The sequence below is a fragment of the Oncorhynchus masou genome, chromosome 1, assembly GCF_036934945.1.
Source record: "Oncorhynchus masou masou isolate Uvic2021 chromosome 1, UVic_Omas_1.1, whole genome shotgun sequence".
In the NCBI taxonomy this organism is placed as follows: domain Eukaryota; kingdom Metazoa; phylum Chordata; class Actinopteri; order Salmoniformes; family Salmonidae; genus Oncorhynchus; species Oncorhynchus masou.
In genome coordinates, this window is record NC_088212.1 from 38642021 (window position 1) to 38658854 (window position 16834).

General features: G+C 42.3%; 1 protein-coding gene across 1 annotated transcript; it reads right to left on the bottom strand.

Moving 5' to 3' along the window:
• Window positions 1-404: 404 nt before the first annotated feature.
• vamp8 (vesicle-associated membrane protein 8 (endobrevin)) lies at window positions 405-11314 on the bottom strand. The gene is made up of 3 exons (XM_064971120.1): window positions 11144-11314; window positions 2906-3061; window positions 405-2566 (listed from the first exon to the last, which is right to left on the bottom strand). Exons 1-3 carry the CDS (start codon window positions 11156-11158, stop codon window positions 2381-2383), a joined length of 357 nt encoding a protein of 118 aa, XP_064827192.1. The 5' UTR covers window positions 11159-11314; the 3' UTR covers window positions 405-2380.
• Between the last annotated feature and the right edge of the window lie 5520 nt (window positions 11315-16834).

A 16834-nucleotide genomic window follows, 5' to 3' on the forward strand; every position in this document is an offset into this window, starting at 1 on the left:
ACAAATTGCAAGATGTTAACACTGTTTATGCCCACTGTAAAACCTAATATACAGTCCAAGTAAATACTGTTAATGCTTCCAAAGATATCAAATATTAGATTAAAACTCTGGGAACCTTGACTGTGCTGGTAATGGCTCAACTGTTCTTTTCTGTTGATTCAAGATAACACCTTCACAAAGTAAACACTTAATCAAGACCCCCCCCCATTAGTGTATTGAGAGGTCCCAGCAGTTAGAACACAGTGAAACAACCATGGGGAAAACCTTTGGGTTTTCCCCATATGATCCTTTGAGCAACTACACCGACCTCTTTGTGTTAGTGTGATGTGTCTCCCTCTTGTGACTTTATGATCAAGCAAATATAATTTGAGACAGTAGGAAAGAACAAAACTAAAATCACTGAGTAGGGTAATACTATTTATTATATAACTAATCAGAAACAACATAATTGAACACTATCAATGAATGAAAAACAAATAATTCTCCAGCAATTGTAACTGGCCCAAATTCCCAATACATCCTACTGGTCTAAAATATCATATCTCTGGCCCGGCGCCCCACGGCTACACATATCTGACCTTCATGATCGGACTATAGCAAGGCACATTATGGTGGCAGCCTTATAAAAAAAAAACATTTTTTTTTTTTTATGTGCTCATACTTTTAATTAAGGGATTAAGGCAAAATTGTACTTCAATAATTTCTCATTATAAAAGGTGTCAGGCATTTTCTAAGTATGTAGACACTTTTTAATCCAAGCATGTCATATCATACTCCTTCATTGGTATTGTTGATTAAAAATAACATTAATAGAGTAATATGAAAAACAAAAGATGTTCAGAAGAGATGACAAATAGCCTTAAATGAACCTCAATGTTAGACTACTTGGATGGTTTACAAATGTACTAACAGGTGAAAAAACTAAAACATGAACTATATACACGCATGGGAGTTAACCCCTTGACCTCTCCAAAGCTCAGATGGTATTGCACCATTGGAGTGGGCAGTGGGATAAGTTAAAAGGCAAAAGTAGCTAAAGAATACATGTACCAAAAGCTACTCTGCAATTTATCATTTTAATGGAGTCAAGATTACATTACCAGAATTAATACATTTTGGGGGAATTAAGATTAAAGTGGGCAAAGAAATAAAGGGGAAGAAATAGGTAAGCAATGACTGAATTACAGTACATTACAATTGAAAGATAGTGTCTTCCTAAAACAAGGCAGTAACTAAGCCATGTCGTGACAGCAGTCATAGGAGCAGACATTAGTTTAGACCAGCAGGGGAGTTGTTAGATGTTCAATCATCCCTCTCTCACAGCAGCTTGACTGGAGTTAGCCAGGGTTTCCAAGACCTGGGTGCATGGAACATGATAACAAGCATAGGTCCTGACAAGAGTTCCAGCAGGTTATGTATGATGTAGTATCAGAAGGTCATGGATAGAGGTGTAAAGACCTTTCACTTCTCCAGAGTCTCCCACCATTCTCTCTCTTTCCCTCTCTCAGTTCCCACCAGCCTGTGTCTCGTCTGTGGCCTCCGATGCTTTCTTTAACTGTAACATTGCAAGTAAGAAAATCTGTTCTCCCATCTTTCAGAACAAAAACACTGTGACAACCGTTCTAGTAACCAGCTCAGCTAAAACCCATTCAAACACGGTGAAAAAGTGAGAAAAGACTAACTATACAAACAATTTAAAATAAATATCAGCAACAATGACCATGACAAACACATCTCTACAGCACAAATCTTTTCATATCTCCCGTGTTCACCCATTCAAATCTGTCCTGACCTTTGACCTCTTGGAGGCTTACCTCCTTACCCCTGACTGTGTGTGGATCACATTACATACCCTCAAAACACCAAAGGAATAGAAACCAAAAATGCCAAATAAATACCAGCCTGAATTTAGAAATGTGTCACAAATAACATTATATAGGCTACAATGACAATATCTACCCCTTAATTAGTACTTTGGTCTTCCCTGAAAAATATTTGCGGCCCAGCATTAACAGAGATAGCAGGGGAGTTAGTCGTTTTCTTTCTTCAAATGAACCATATGGTGTTTGAATGGCCAAAGACTGGTTAGATGGAGGGTGTGAAGCAGTACAAGAGTTGAGACGGTGATGTATTTAAGAAAAAGGGAGAAAATGTGCAAATAAGTGAGGGTTATTCATAAAAGCCAACATGCATCATTTCAAAGTGATGACGCATTGTTGAACTGTAGAGTCAACAGTGGCTATTGATCATGAGCCAAGTTGATCTCGAAGTTGGGCTTCTCTTGAAAGAAATTGCTCAGGTGGTAAGTAAGCCAACTAGTATGTGAGTGTGTATGTGCGTGTGTGTGATGTACTGTAAATGTGTGTCTCCGCCATGGGGTTTATTGTGCTTTTGTGGGTGTGGGAAGAGGTGGAGCAGTCGAGCTAGTAGGGATGACTCCAGTGGCGAGCAGTACGATGATGAGGATTATGACGAGGACGATGACCACTATCACCACCCACAGCTTCATGTTCTTCCACCAATAGGAACGAGCCACCTTCTGAGACGTGTGCTTGAAGTTCTGAGCCTGAGGGAGAGATGGGATGCTATTAGAAATATGCTAACAAAAATCATACCATTTGCATTGTTTTGCAGTAACCAATGCTTTGCAAACTGTGTGTGTGTGTGTATAATGCATTTTGTTTTACTGTAAAGTGTATTGCGAATTTTAAATGCAAGTTTGGTTTGATTTAATTGGATTTAAACTGAAGTACACTACACAAACCCAAACTGTGGGTCACAAACTCTAAGTCCATAGACTACTTTAAATCCAATTATGGATACCTAATTTGGATTAACTATGAAATAAAAATAAAAAACAGTAGAGCAACACACAAGAGGGGAAGAACAGTGTTGTAGGACTGACCCCAGCCTGCAGGTCCTCTGACTTGCCCATCAGGTCGTCCAGCCTCTCACCCCGGGCCAGGATCCGGTCCACGTTCTGGGTCATTATGTCCTTCACCCCATCCACCTGAGATTGCAGGGTCTTCACCTTGTCCTGCTCCACCACCTCGCCCTTCTCCTGGAGAAAAACACAGACAGACAGTGATAGAACATGAGAGAAAAAAAGTAATAGAACACGAGAGAGAGAGAAAGAGCATGAGAGAGAGCAAGAGAGGTCAATGAGGATAATACGCTTCTGCACATGTTTTTGGAAACTGGTAATATCTGCGTGAGTTCATTTGTATTCTCTTACAAAAGCTTTATCAAAAATCAATTTTACAACAGTAGGCAGGGGACACTGTGGAGCAGTTTTACACCTGTATGTGCTGTAACTTAGGTCGTAGGTCATATCTACAAGTCATAACTGCCTTTTAATGATGACGTAAGACCTGCACACAAAAAACAGGTGTAATCATTGGTCCAAAAAGTTTTGCAACGGCAACCGTTTACTCCAAATGGAGAACGTTTTGCAACGAAAAACGAGAGTTTCTATTGGACAAATTCAAATCCATTTGCTTCCATTTGGAATACACCCAACGATCCAAGTCAGAATCAGGAACATATGCATCTTTCAACTAGGCCTATTTTATTGCCAGGAGGTGTACATGAAAGAAAGGCCCCTGTAACTGCATTGCCAGGAGGCGTATATGAAAGAAAGGCCCCTGTAACTGCATTGCCAGGAGGCGTATATGAAAGAAAAGCCCCTGTAACTGCATTGCCAGGAGGCGTATATGAAAGAAAGGCCCCTGTAACTGCATGGCCAGGAGGCGTATATGAAAGAAAGGCCCCTGTAACTGCATTGCCAGGAGGCGTATATGAAAGAAAGGCCCCTGTAACTGCATTGCCAGGAGGCGTATATGAAAGAAAGGCCCCTGTAACTGTTCATCACTCCCCATGTTTTTTTTATTTGCATAGTAGTTCGTGCATATGTAATTTCCATTCATATTTCAGACAGCTTGCTATGTGAACTTTGACACCTTGAAGTGTAAAAGATGCTGTAAGGCGTTGAAGTGTTATGCCAATACTACACGTACAATGGGGCAAAAAAGTATTTAGTCAGCCACCAATTGTGCAAGTTCTCCCACTTAAAAAGATGAGACGCCTGTAATTTTCATCATAGGTACACTTCAACTATGACAGACAAAAAGAGGGGAAAAAATCCAGAAAATCACATTGTAGGATTTTTTATGAATTTATTTGCAAATTATGGTGGAAAATAAGTATTTGGTCAATAACAAAAGTTTCTCAATACTTTGTTATATACACTTTGTTGGCAATGACAGAGGTCAAACATTTTCTGTAAGTCTTCACAAGGTTTTCACACACTGTTGCTGGTATTTTGGCCCATTCCTCCATGCAGATCTCCTCTAGAGCAGTGATGTTTTGGGGCTGTTGCTGGGCAACACGGACTTTCAACTCCCTCCAAAGATTTTCTATGGGGTTGAGATCTGGAGACTGGCTAGGCCACTCCAGGACCTTTAAATGCTTCTTAGGAAGCCACTCCTTCAGTGCCCGGGCGGTGTGTTTGGGATCATTGTCATGCTGAAAGACCCAGCCACGTTTCATCTCCAATGCCCTTGCTGATGGAAAGAGGTTTTCACTCAAAGTCTCACGATACATGGCCCCATTCATTCTTTCCTTTACACGGATCAGTCGTCCTGGTCACTTTGCAGAAAAACAGCCCCAAAGCATGATGTTTCCACCCCCATGCTTCACAGTAGGTATGGTGTTCTTTGGATGCAACTCAGCATTCTTTGTCCTCCAAACACGACGAGTTGAGGTTTTACCAAAAAGTTATATTTTGGTTTCATCTGACCATATGACATTCTCCCAATCTTCTTCTGGATCATCCAAATGCTCTCTAGCAAATTTCAGACGGACCTAAACATTTACTGGCGTAAGCAGTGGGACACGTCTGGCACTGCAGGATTTGAGTCCCTGGCGGCGTAGTGTGTTACTGATGGTAGGCTTTGTTACTTTGGTCCCAGCTCTCTGCAGGTCATTCACTTGTTTGTAGGTGACCAGATACTTAATTTCCATCATAATTTGCAAATAAATTCATTAAAAATCCTACAATGTGATTTTCTGGATCTTTTTCTTCTAATTTTGTCTGTGTACCTATGATGAAAATTACAGGCCTCTCATCTTTTTAAGTGGGAGAACTTTTACAAATGGTGGCTGACTAAATACTTTTTTGCCCCACTATATGTGAGAGAAGGGGGGGAGGGGTGTTGCACATTTCTTCCAAACCCCGTGAGCCCTCTGGCTCACAAACACAGGAATCTCTTCTTTCTTTCTTTCCACTCAGTGAGTCTCCTCGCTCTCTCCTTCACAACCTGCTCTCTCCCGGCACAGGGCCCTGCCTGCATGAGGCATACTGAATGGCAGACTGCTATCAAATGACAAGTCCCATTGAGAGCGAAACATTACATACTGACGAACAAAGGAAGTTCACTGATGCTAGAGACACTAGTAGGCTACATACAGTATTATATAGAATCTTACTCAAATATACTTGAGAAGCAAGCCCTTTTGAAGCTCGTTGAACATCTCATTATAAAATCATGGGCATTAATATGGAGTTGGTTCCCCCTTTGCTGCTATAACAGCCTCCACTCTTCTGGGAAGGCTTTCTACTAGATGTTGGAGCATTGGTGCGGGGACTTGCTTCCATTCAACCACAAGAGCATTAGAAAGGTCGCACACTGATGTTGGGCAATTAGGCCTGGTTCGCAGTTTGTATGCGGAGATTGCATGGCTGTGTGCTCGATTTTATACACCTGCCAGCAACCGGTGTGGCTGAAATAGCCGAATCCACTGACTTGAAGTGGTGTCCACATATACTTTTGAATATATAGTGTGTCTGTCTGCTCTGATAGAGAAAGTACATCCAACAGATAATCCCTTCGCTAACATAAATGAGGAAATTATTCAGATGAATTATGGATCTTAGGTCAGTAAATAAGTGCCAGTCTGTGCTATCATGCCAAACATGTTTGACAATTACAGCAACAAACAGATCTGGGACCAAGGCAAGCTATAGATAATAATGATGTTTGACAGCAAGCGAGGTCCAGTTTCCTTTCTCAGATAACCTTCGCTAAATTAATCCCAGTCTGGTCAGAGGTTGCCATCAAATCATAGTAAATCTGTTTCAGAGAGTAGCTCATGTGTACATGAACCTGAACGAACAGTTGTTAATCTGGGATAACTACTGTGAACTAAGAATAAATACATTTTTGTGTGAGAGTATAGGTTTGAACAGGGCTGAAGAATGTTCTGTTCCATTGAACCTCTATCATAGATTGCTCTAAAATGTACTTCTAGATGCCAAGTCATTTCCCTAACATGTTGGTCAATAACATTGTAGCCTATCAGGTTAATTTCCCAACTATCACCAAAAATTCTGTTTTAAAATACATCTCAGGGACGTTGTGGATTTATGGAGCTACTGTAAGACATTGATGTTGAGCCTATCGAGTGGTCCGTCTACAATGCACCCTTCACGACCATACAGCCCTGGCAACTAACACAGTAAAAGTACCTACCAACTTTCTAAACTCCGGCCAAGATTAGACCGTTTGACTTTTGCAAGGCCCCCCAAACGTGTTCCATTTCTGAATGCTAGAGGCCACTGTGTTCTTGGGGACATTCAATGCTGCAGAAATGTTTTGGTACCCTTCCCCAGATCTGTGCCTCGACACAATCCAGACTCGGATCTCTATGGGCAATTCCTTCAACCTCGTGGATTGGTTTTTGCTCTGACATGCACTGTCAACTGTGGAAACTTATATAGACAGGTGTGTGTCTTTTCAATTAAATTGACCACAGGTGGAATCCAATCAAGTTGTAGAAACATCTCAAGGAGGATCAATGGAAAAAAGGTGCACCTTAACTCAATTTCTAGTCTCATAGCAAAGGGTCTGAAGGTATTTCTGTTTTTTATTTTAAACATATAAAAAAAACTGTTTTCACTTTGTCGTTATGGGGTATTGTGTGTAGATTTTAGAATAAGGCTATAATGTAACAACAATCAAGAGCTATGATGAAACTGTCTCTCATGAGGACCGTCACAGGAAAGGAAGACCCAAAGTTACCGCTGCTGCAGAGGATAAGGTCATTAGATTTAACTACATCTCAGATTGCAGCCCAAATAAATGCTTCAAAGAGTTCAAGTAACAGACAACTCAAAATTAACTGTTCAGAGGAGACTGTGTGAATCAGGCCTTCATGGTTGAATTGCTGCAAAGAAACCACTACTAAAAGGACACCAATAATAAGAAGAGACTTGCTTGGGCCAAGAAACACGAGCAATGGACATTAGACTGGTGATAATCGGTCTTTGGTCTGATGAGTCCAAATATGAGATTTTTGGTTCCAACTGATGTGTCTTTGTGAGACGCAGAGTAGGTGAACGGATTATCTCCAAATGTGTGGTTCCCACCGTGAAGCCTGGAGGAGGTGTGATTGTGCTTTGCTGGTGACACTGTGATTTATTTAGAATTCAAAGCACATTAACCAGCATGGTTACCACAGCATTCTGCAGCGATACGCCATCCCATCTGGTTTGCACTTAGTGGGATTATCATTTGTTTTTCAACAGGACAATGACCCAACACACCTCCAGGCTGTGTAAGGCTATTTTACCAAGAAGGAGAGTGATGGAGTGCTACATCAGATGACTGGGCCTCCACAATCCCCCGACCTCAACCCAATTGAGATGGTTTGGGATGAGTCGGACCGCGGAGTGAAGGAGAAGCATCCAATAAATGCTCAGCATATGTGGGAACTCCTTCAAGACTTCTGGAAAAGCATTCCAGGTGAAGATGGTTGAGTGAATGCCAAGAGTGTGCAAAGCTGTCATCAAGGCAAAGAGTGGCTACTTTGAAGAATCTAAAATATATTTTGATTTGTTTAACCCTTTTTTGGTTACTACATAATTCCATGTGTTATTTCATAGTAGAGGTCTTCAATATAATTCTACAATGTTGAAAATAGTCCAAATAAAGAAACACCCTTGAATGAGTAGGTGTGTCCAAACTTTTGACTGGTACTGCATATTTGACATTTGTATCTTAAAGCTTAATTGAGGAATAATCAATTGAAGTTGGAACATTTGTGACATTTTGGTCTTACCCAGACATTCTCTAAAGCTGAGATCCGCGATAGGCGCAACAACGCCACCCCAAGCGTATTTGTTATTGTTTTGAGGGAATGAGCATTCAGCATCATGGTAAAATATGAAATGTGTACTCTGATGTTCTGTTATAGGTGCAATGATGTCCGACGGGGAAAAAAAGTGTTTGTTGTTTGAAGTAGCATCTTTGTTGTTGTCATATCGCAAACGGACGTGGCAGTTTCAACGCTATGAATTCCAGATCTAACATTTCATCTGTAGGTGCTACAAAACAAAAATTGTTGTCATTTGAATCTTTATTGCTTGCTCTGTAATAGGAGTAGTATTTCATTTCAATAACAATTGTCTTACATTAATTTATGAATACTGAAAAATATACACGTGAATATTGTTGAACATAATAAATTGATCTATGGGCATATCAAAATTCCAGTGGGATCTCTGCTAGTTTTAAGGTTATGGCCCATTTTATACAGAAAAATTGGCATAGTAAGCAATGTAACCAATCACAGCACTTATTTTACTTGTACCATTGCACACCCTGCAAATAACCAGCAGAGAGCTAGCATTTTGAATCCATTTATACATTCAGTATGTTGGTAACGCTTACAAATTGGACCATAACCCTAAAAGTAGCAGAAATACCACTCAGGAACTTTGATTGTAGAGTATATTATGTTAAACAATATGTAGAACATTTGCAAAATCATATTTTGTCCATGAATATATTTTCAATATTCAATATACTACTATTACAGAGTCAGTAGTAAAGCTTCATATGACACATTTTCGCTTTGTAGCACCTAGAGATGGAAAATGATGTAGTCTTAAAGGGTAAAGCCAAAATGTCACAAATATACCTCTTCAATGTATTATTTTTTCAATTATGCTTTAAGATACAAATGTCAAATATGTCAACAATCTTTCCTCCAAAGGACCCTTCTATGGATTATATTTAATGGAAATACAACCCCCAAAAAATGTTCCTTTTAGGAATCATCCCTTTAGTCAATTGTACACTGAACAAAAATATAAATGCAACATGCAAAAATGTCAAATATTTTACTTGAGTTACAGCTCATGTAAAGACAATCAGTCAATTTCACATGACTGGGAATACAGATATGCATCTGTTGGTCACACATACCTCAAAAAAAGGGTAATGGATCAGAAAGCCAGTCAGTATCTGGTGTGACCACCATTTGCCTCATGCTTCCCGACACATCTCCTTCGCATAGAGTTGATCGGGTTGTTGATTGTGGCCTGTGGAATGTTGTCCCACTCCTGTTCAATTGCTGTGTGAAGATGCTGGATATTGACGGGAAACGGAACACGCGGTCGTACACGTTGATCCAGAGCACCCCAAACATGCTCAATGGTTGACATATCTGGTGAGTATGCAGGCCATGGAAAAACTGGAACATTTTCAGCTTCCAGGAAGTGTACAGATCCTTGTGACATGGGGCTGTGCATGAAACATGCTGAAACATGAGGTGATGGCGGCAGTTGAATGGCACGACAATGGGCCTCAGGATCTGGTCACTGTGTCTCTGCGCATTCAAATTGCCATTGATACAATGCAATCGTGTTCGTTGTCCATAGCTTATGCCTGCCCATACCATAACCCCACTTCCAACATGGGACACTCTGCTCACAACGTTGACATCAACAAACCGCTCGCCCACACAACGCCATACATGCCTGGTACAGATGAAACCAGGATTCATCTGTGAAGAGTACACTTCTCCAGTGTGCCAGTGGCCATCGAAGGTGAGAATTTGCCCACTGAAGTTGGTTAGGATGCCCAACTGCAGTCAAGACCCTGGTGAGGACGATGAAACAGTTTCTGACAGTTTGTGCATAAATTCTTTGGTTGTGCAAACCCACAGTTTCATTAGCTGTCCCGGTGGCTAGTCTCAGACGATCCCACAGGTGAAGAAGCCGGATGTGCAGGTCCTGGGCTGGCGTGGTTACATGTGGTCTGCGGTTGTGAGGCCAGTTGGATGTACTGCCAAATTTTCTAAAACGACATTGGACGTGGCTTATGGTAGAAAAATGAACATTCAATTCTCTGGCAACAGCTCTGGTGGACATTCCTGCAGTCAACATGCCAATTGCACGCTCTCTCAAAACATGAGACATCTGTGGCATTGTGTTGTGTGTTAACACTGCACATTTTATAGTGGCCTTCTATTATTCCCAGCACAAGCTGCACCTGTGTAATGATCATCATGTTTAATCAGCTTCTTGACATGCCACACCTGTCAGGTGGATGGATTATTTTGGCAAAGGAGAAATGCTCACAAACAACGATGTAAACAAATGTCTGCACATAATAAGAGAACTTTACATGTTGTGTTTATATTTTTGTTCAGTAAACTTCAAGACTTTATTACATCCTCTCCTGAGGAGGAAGCACAGTACAGTATTCCACAGTAAGTTCATACGGGGTTTTCCAGTATTCCCCCGTAGAGCCCATAAAGAGTAAGGTGTAGTATTTGAGTTAGCCTTGTATATTTGACTATCATATCCTTCAAATGTACACAGTTGAAGCTTCATGCTGAGGTTGTCTTTGAGGTGTTAACTAATTAATTAGTTATTGTAATATTGTCCAAGATATTGTTTCAAGCTTTATTTTTATTGTTGTCTAATAAATAGATTTGGCTACATTCAAGTGTGATTATCAAATCAAACTATACTACCCCAAAGTAACAACTGTTGCGCAGGCGCCAGTAGAGAAATGTACAATTTCAACACTTTGGTCCATTTCCTCAAAAACGACATTGCCACGACATCTTGGTCAGAAAGAATTTGAGGTGAGGGCAAAACATAACCTTTTCATTACATAATATGAAGCCCAAACAGGAGACGAAATTATCAACCTGATACATTTAGATTCTCAAATGAGAAGGATAGACTGTGTGGACTCGACTGAGACGGGTTATAACGCTGTAATGTTTTGTTTTCTATACAAAGCAAAATATTTCAAGCACATCAGAAAAGAACGATTGTTCCAGCACCTACCATATCATTAGACATGTTGTTGGAAAATGGAGTCCTTTGCCACCCGAGCGATAACTTATTTGATCCTGATGCATCAAATGTGTCGAACTTTTGTATTGAGTTTGTGGTCCCCGTTCAACAGCCGATTACGTTATCTACTTCCTGGTTTGTTATTTTCTCCCTCAAAGTGAATCGCTTCGCTTTGACCCTGCTCGAATGTTTCGCTTCCACTTGCATCCTCGTGAGGGCGTAAAACGCGGCCTTCTCAGGTACACCTGCCGCAAGTAAGAAAAAGTAGACCCAACTCAGGAGAATGTCGTTGATGCTGGTTGACCCACACACTTTCACATCAGCATTCTTGATAATAGTTATGCGTTCATATGCTGGTGCCTGGAGATTACAGTAAAGAACATTTTCCTTTTTACCTGCAATTTATCTGTATACACTGTAGAACATACAGCAGCAGGTGGATTGACATCTCACCCCTATCAGCTGTCATGCCCATAGGGGGCACAGGGGTACGTGCCCCATCAGATTTGTCCTATTTCAAAAAATAAAAATATTTTTGCTTGTTTCTCTTAGGGTTTGGAACCAAAATATTTTTGGGGTTTTGTTCCACTGTTCCAACTAGCAAAAGAAAGTTCTGAACTGGTTTCCAAACCCCCAAAAAGTACTGGTTTATATCCTTCCTTTCTGTTCATTTTTTTTACTTGGGAAATCAACAGTTTTTACATTTAGTTCATTAAATTACTTCACCAGTCAGTGAGGATAGAGCAGGCAAGCTAGTTGTTTACATGCACAAACAAACATGTTGTAGGTGTGGAGAGAGTGTTGAGAAGAAAGCTTGACGCTCTGGGCATCTTGTTATGACATGCATTAAATGAATTAGTCAGTGGAGGAAAAAGTACTCAATTGCCATACTTGAGTAAAAGTAAAGATACCTTAATAGAAAATGACTCAAGTAAAAGTGAGTTACCCAGTAAAATACTACTTGAGTAAAAGTCTAAAAGTATTTGGTTTTAAATATACATTTACATTTAAGTCATTTAGCAGACGCTCTTATCCAAATATACTTAAGGATCAAAAGTAAATAGAATTTCTAAAATGTACTTATGTATCAAAAGTAAAAGTATAAACCAAATTGAAATTCCTTATATTAATCAAATCAGTTGGCATCATTTTTTTATTGGCGGATAGCCAGGGGCACACTCCAACATTCAGACATAATTTACAAACAAAGCATTTGTGTTTAGTAAGTCCGCCAGATCAGAGGCAGTAGGGACGACCAGGGATGTTCTCTTGATAAATGTGTGAATTGGACCATTTTCCTTTCAAAATGAAATTAGTACTTTTGGGTGTCAGGAGAAATGTATGGAGTCATAAGTACATTATTTTCTTCAGGAATGTAGTGAAGTAAAAGTTGGCAAAAATATGAATAGTAAGGTAAAGTATACCCCCCAAAACTACTTCAAAGTATTTTTGCTTAAGTACTTTACACCACAGATTACAGTGCATTTGGATAAGTATTCAGACCCCTTCACTTTATCCAGATTTTGTTACGTTACAGCCTTATGGATTAAATACCAGGCAAGTCAGTTAAGAACATATTCTTATTTTCAATGACGGCCTGGGAACAGTGGGTTAACTGCCTGTTCAGGGTAGAATGACAGATTTGTACCTTGTCAGCTCGGGGGTTTGAACTCGCAACCTTCTGGTTACTAGTCCATCGCTCTAACCACTAGTCTACCCTGGCGCCCCTAATCAAATGACATAATGACAGAGAAAAAAACTGATTTATTTTTATTTTTTAGCAAACGTATAAAAATACTCAACTGAAACATTACATTTACATAAGTATTCAGACATTTTACTCTACTTTGTTGAAGCACCTTTGGAAGCTATTAAGGCCTCGATTCTTCTTGGGTATGACATTACAAGCTTGGCACACCTGTATTTGGGGAGTTTCTCCCATTCTTCTCTGCAGATCCTCTCAAGCTCTGTCAGGTTGGATGGGGAGCGACTCTGCACCGCTATTTTCAGATCTCTCCAGAGATTTTCAATTGGGTTCAAGTCCGGGCTCTGGCTCAGCCACTCAAGGTGGCAGAGTAGCCTAGTGGTTAGAGCGTTGGGCTAGTAACCGGAAGGTTGCGAAGGTTTTTCCCTCGATCCTGACGAGTCTCCCAGTCCCTGCCACTGAAAAACATCCGCACAGCATGATGCTGCAAGCACCATGCTTCCCCGCAGGGATGGTGCCAGGTTTCCTCCAGACGTGCGCTTAGCATTCAGACCAAATAGTTCAATCTTGGCTTCATCAGACCAGAGAATCTTGTTTCTCATGGTCTGTGAGTCCTTTAGGTGCCTAACTAGCATTGAAAAAGTTATTCCATTCTTCTCTAGCTAATGAAAAATCTCTCCCTATCTTCTGAATCAAGCGTAAATGTAATGTCAGTGGCCTATGCTTCAGAGGGGGAGGGGCAGGTAGCCTAAACACATACAGGCATAGATTTTCAGCTTGCAGGCAGAGACTGGAATACATTTTTGAGTGAGGGCTTTGCAAAGGCGGTTTGTTTGCCTGGAATGTAAAATACAATTATTAACTGTTTCCCATGCCTTTAAAAATAAAGGCTCTTTTCCAGAACAGTATGGATCACTTTCTTTCAAGGTTCCATTTCTGTTCCTTCAATTAAACATTTCTTTATTTTTCAGATTTTCAGTTCTGTTCCCTGAACCGGCTTCAAACCCTGGTTTCTCTGTAATACTACGAGCCACCTAGAAATTGTATGATATTAGCTTTAGCTAGCCTAGATAGGTTCCCAATCTCCCAACTAGCTACCAAGGAGCTATTTCAGGTTATCAATCAAGTTAGAGTAGCTAGCTTGTCTAACTATATTAGATGGCAAGGTATATTTCAGAAAAGTAAGCAATTACTAAATAAGACTCACATTCCTTTCAATCTTTTACCCAGATTTTTAGCAGATGCAGAGAAGCATATTTAGTCAAAATAAAACAAAACACAAGCCAGGAGGATAGACAGCACAAGAGGTATGCTTAGACATGCAGGCACATTTACATAAATATATATATATTTTTTTTACATACAATTAAGCATAATGGTTATGGCTTTAGATTGCAGTTAAACACGGTTTCAGGTGTTTGAAAAAAAGCTAAATTCTCCAATTTACAGACAGAGGGCCTAGTCCTCTGGACCACCCCCAGTTATACGCACATATTTGTGCTCCCTCTGATTTTCTGGGGTGCATGACTCCCCTTTAACATTACATTTACATTACATTTAAGTCATTTAGCAGACGCTCTTATCCAGAGCGACTTACAAATTGGTGAATTCACCTTCTGACATCCAGTGGAACAGCCACTTTACAATAGTGCATCTAAATCATTTAAGGGGGGGTGAGAAGGATTACTTTATCCTATCCTAGGTATTCCTTGAAGAGGTGGGGTTTCAGGTGTCTCCGGAAGGTGGTGATTGACTCCGCTGTCCTGGCGTCGTGAGGGAGTTTGTTCCACCATTGGGGGCCAGAGCAGCGAACAGTTTTGACTGGGCTGAGCGGAACTGTACTTCCTCAGTGGTAGGGAGGCGAGCAGGCCAGAGGTGGATGAACGCAGTGCCCTTGTTTGGGTGTAGGGCCTGATCAGAGCCTGGAGGTACTGGGGTGCCGTTCCCCTCACAGCTCCGTAGGCAAGCACCATGGTCTTGTAGCGGATGCGAGCTTCAACTGGAAGCCAGTGGAGAGAGCGGAGGAGCGGGGTGACGTGAGAGAACTTGGGAAGGTTGAACACCAGACGGGCTGCGGCGTTCTGGATGAGTTGTAGGGGTTTAATGGCACAGGCAGGGAGCCCAGCCAACAGCGAGTTGCAGTAATCCAGACGGGAGATGACAAGTGCCTGGATTAGGACCTGTGCCGCTTCCTGTGTGAGGCAGGGTCGTACTCTGCGGATGTTGTAGAGCATGAACCTACAGGAACGGGCCACCGCCTTGATGTTAGTTGAGAACGACAGGGTGTTGTCCAGGATCACGCCAAGGTTCTTAGCGCTCTGGGAGGAGGACACAATGGAGTTGTCAACCGTGATGGCGAGATCATGGAACAGGCAGTCCTTCCCTGGGAGGAGGAGCAGCTCCGTCTTGTCGAGGTTCAGCTTGAGGTGGTGATCCGTCATCCACACTGATATGTCTGCCAGACATGCAGAGATGCGATTCGCCACCTGGTCATCAGAAGGGGGAAAGGAGAAGATTAATTGTGTGTCGTCTGCATAGCAATGATAGGAGAGACCATGTGAGGTTATGACAGAGCCAAGTGACTTGGTGTATAGCGAGAATAGGAGAGGGCCTATAACAGAGCCCTGGGGGACCCCAGTGGTGAGAGCGCGTGGCGAGGAGACAGATTCTCGCCACGCCACCTGGTAGGAGCGACCTGTCAGGTAGGACGCAATCCAAGCGTGGGCCGCGCCGGAGATGCCCAACTCGGAGAGGGTGGAGAGGAGGATCTGATGGTTCACAGTATCGAAGGCAGCCGATAGGTCTAGAAGGATGAGAGCAGAGGAGAGAGAGTTAGCTTTAGCAGTGCGGAGCGCCTCCGTGATACAGAGAAGAGCAGTCTCAGTTGAATGACTAGTCTTGAAACCTGACTGATTTGGATCAAGAAGGTCATTCTGAGAGAGATAGCGGGAGAGCTGGCCAAGGACGGCACGTTCAAGAGTTTTGGAGAGAAAAGAAAGAAGGGATACTGGTCTGTAGTTGTTGACATCGGAGGGATCGAGTGTAGGTTTTTTCAGAAGGGGTGCAACTCTCGCTCTCTTGAAGACGGAAGGGACATAGCCAGCGGTCAGGGATGAGTTGATGAGCGAGGTGAGGTAAGGAGAAGGTCTCCGGAAATGGTCTGGAGAAGAGAGGAGGGGATAGGGTCAAGCGGGCAGGTTGTTGGGCGGCCGGCCGTCACAAGAAGCGAGATTTCATCTGGAGAGAGAAGGGAGAAAGAGGTCAGAGCACAGGGTAGGGCAGTGTGAGCAGAACCAGCGGTGTCGTTTGACTTAGCAACGAGGATCGGATGTCGTCGACCTTCTTTTCAAAATGGTTGACGAAGTCATCTGCAGAGAGGGAGGAGGGGGGGGAGGAGGATTCAGGAGGGAGGAGAAGGTGGCAAAGAGCTTCCTAGGGTTAGAGGCAGATGCTTGGAATTTAGAGTGGTAGAAAGTGGCTTTAGCAGCAGAGACAGAGGAGGAAAATGTAGAGAGGAGGGAGTGAAAGGATGCCAGGTCCGCAGGGAGGCGAGTTTTCCTCCATTTCCGCCGGCTGCCCGGAGCACTGTTCTGTGAGCTCGTAATGAGTCGTCGAGCCACGGAGCGGGAGGGAGGACCGAGCCGGCCTGGAGGATAGGGGACATAGAGAGTCAAAGGATGCAGAAAGGGAAGAGAGGAGGGTTGAGGAGGCAGAATCAGGAGATAGGTTGGAGAAGGTATGAGCAGAGGGAAGAGATGATAGGATGGAAGAGGAGAGAGTAGCGGGGGAGAGAGAGCGAAGGTTGGGACGGCGCGATACCATCCGAGTAGGGGCAGTGTGGGAAGTGTTGGATGAGAGCGAGAGGGAAAATGATACAAGGTAGTGGTCGGAGACTTGGAGGGGAGTTGCAATGAGGTTAGTGGAAGAACAGCATCTAGTAAAGATGAGGTCGAGCATATTGCCTGCCTTGTGAGTAG

Excerpts from the sequence above, each read along its gene's own strand:
- vamp8 (XM_064971120.1), bottom strand. Across the intron at positions 2,567-2,905 it reads CAGAGGACCTGCAGGCTGGG|GCTCAGAACTTCAAGCACAC; the intron begins GTCAGTCCTACA and ends TCTCTCCCTCAG.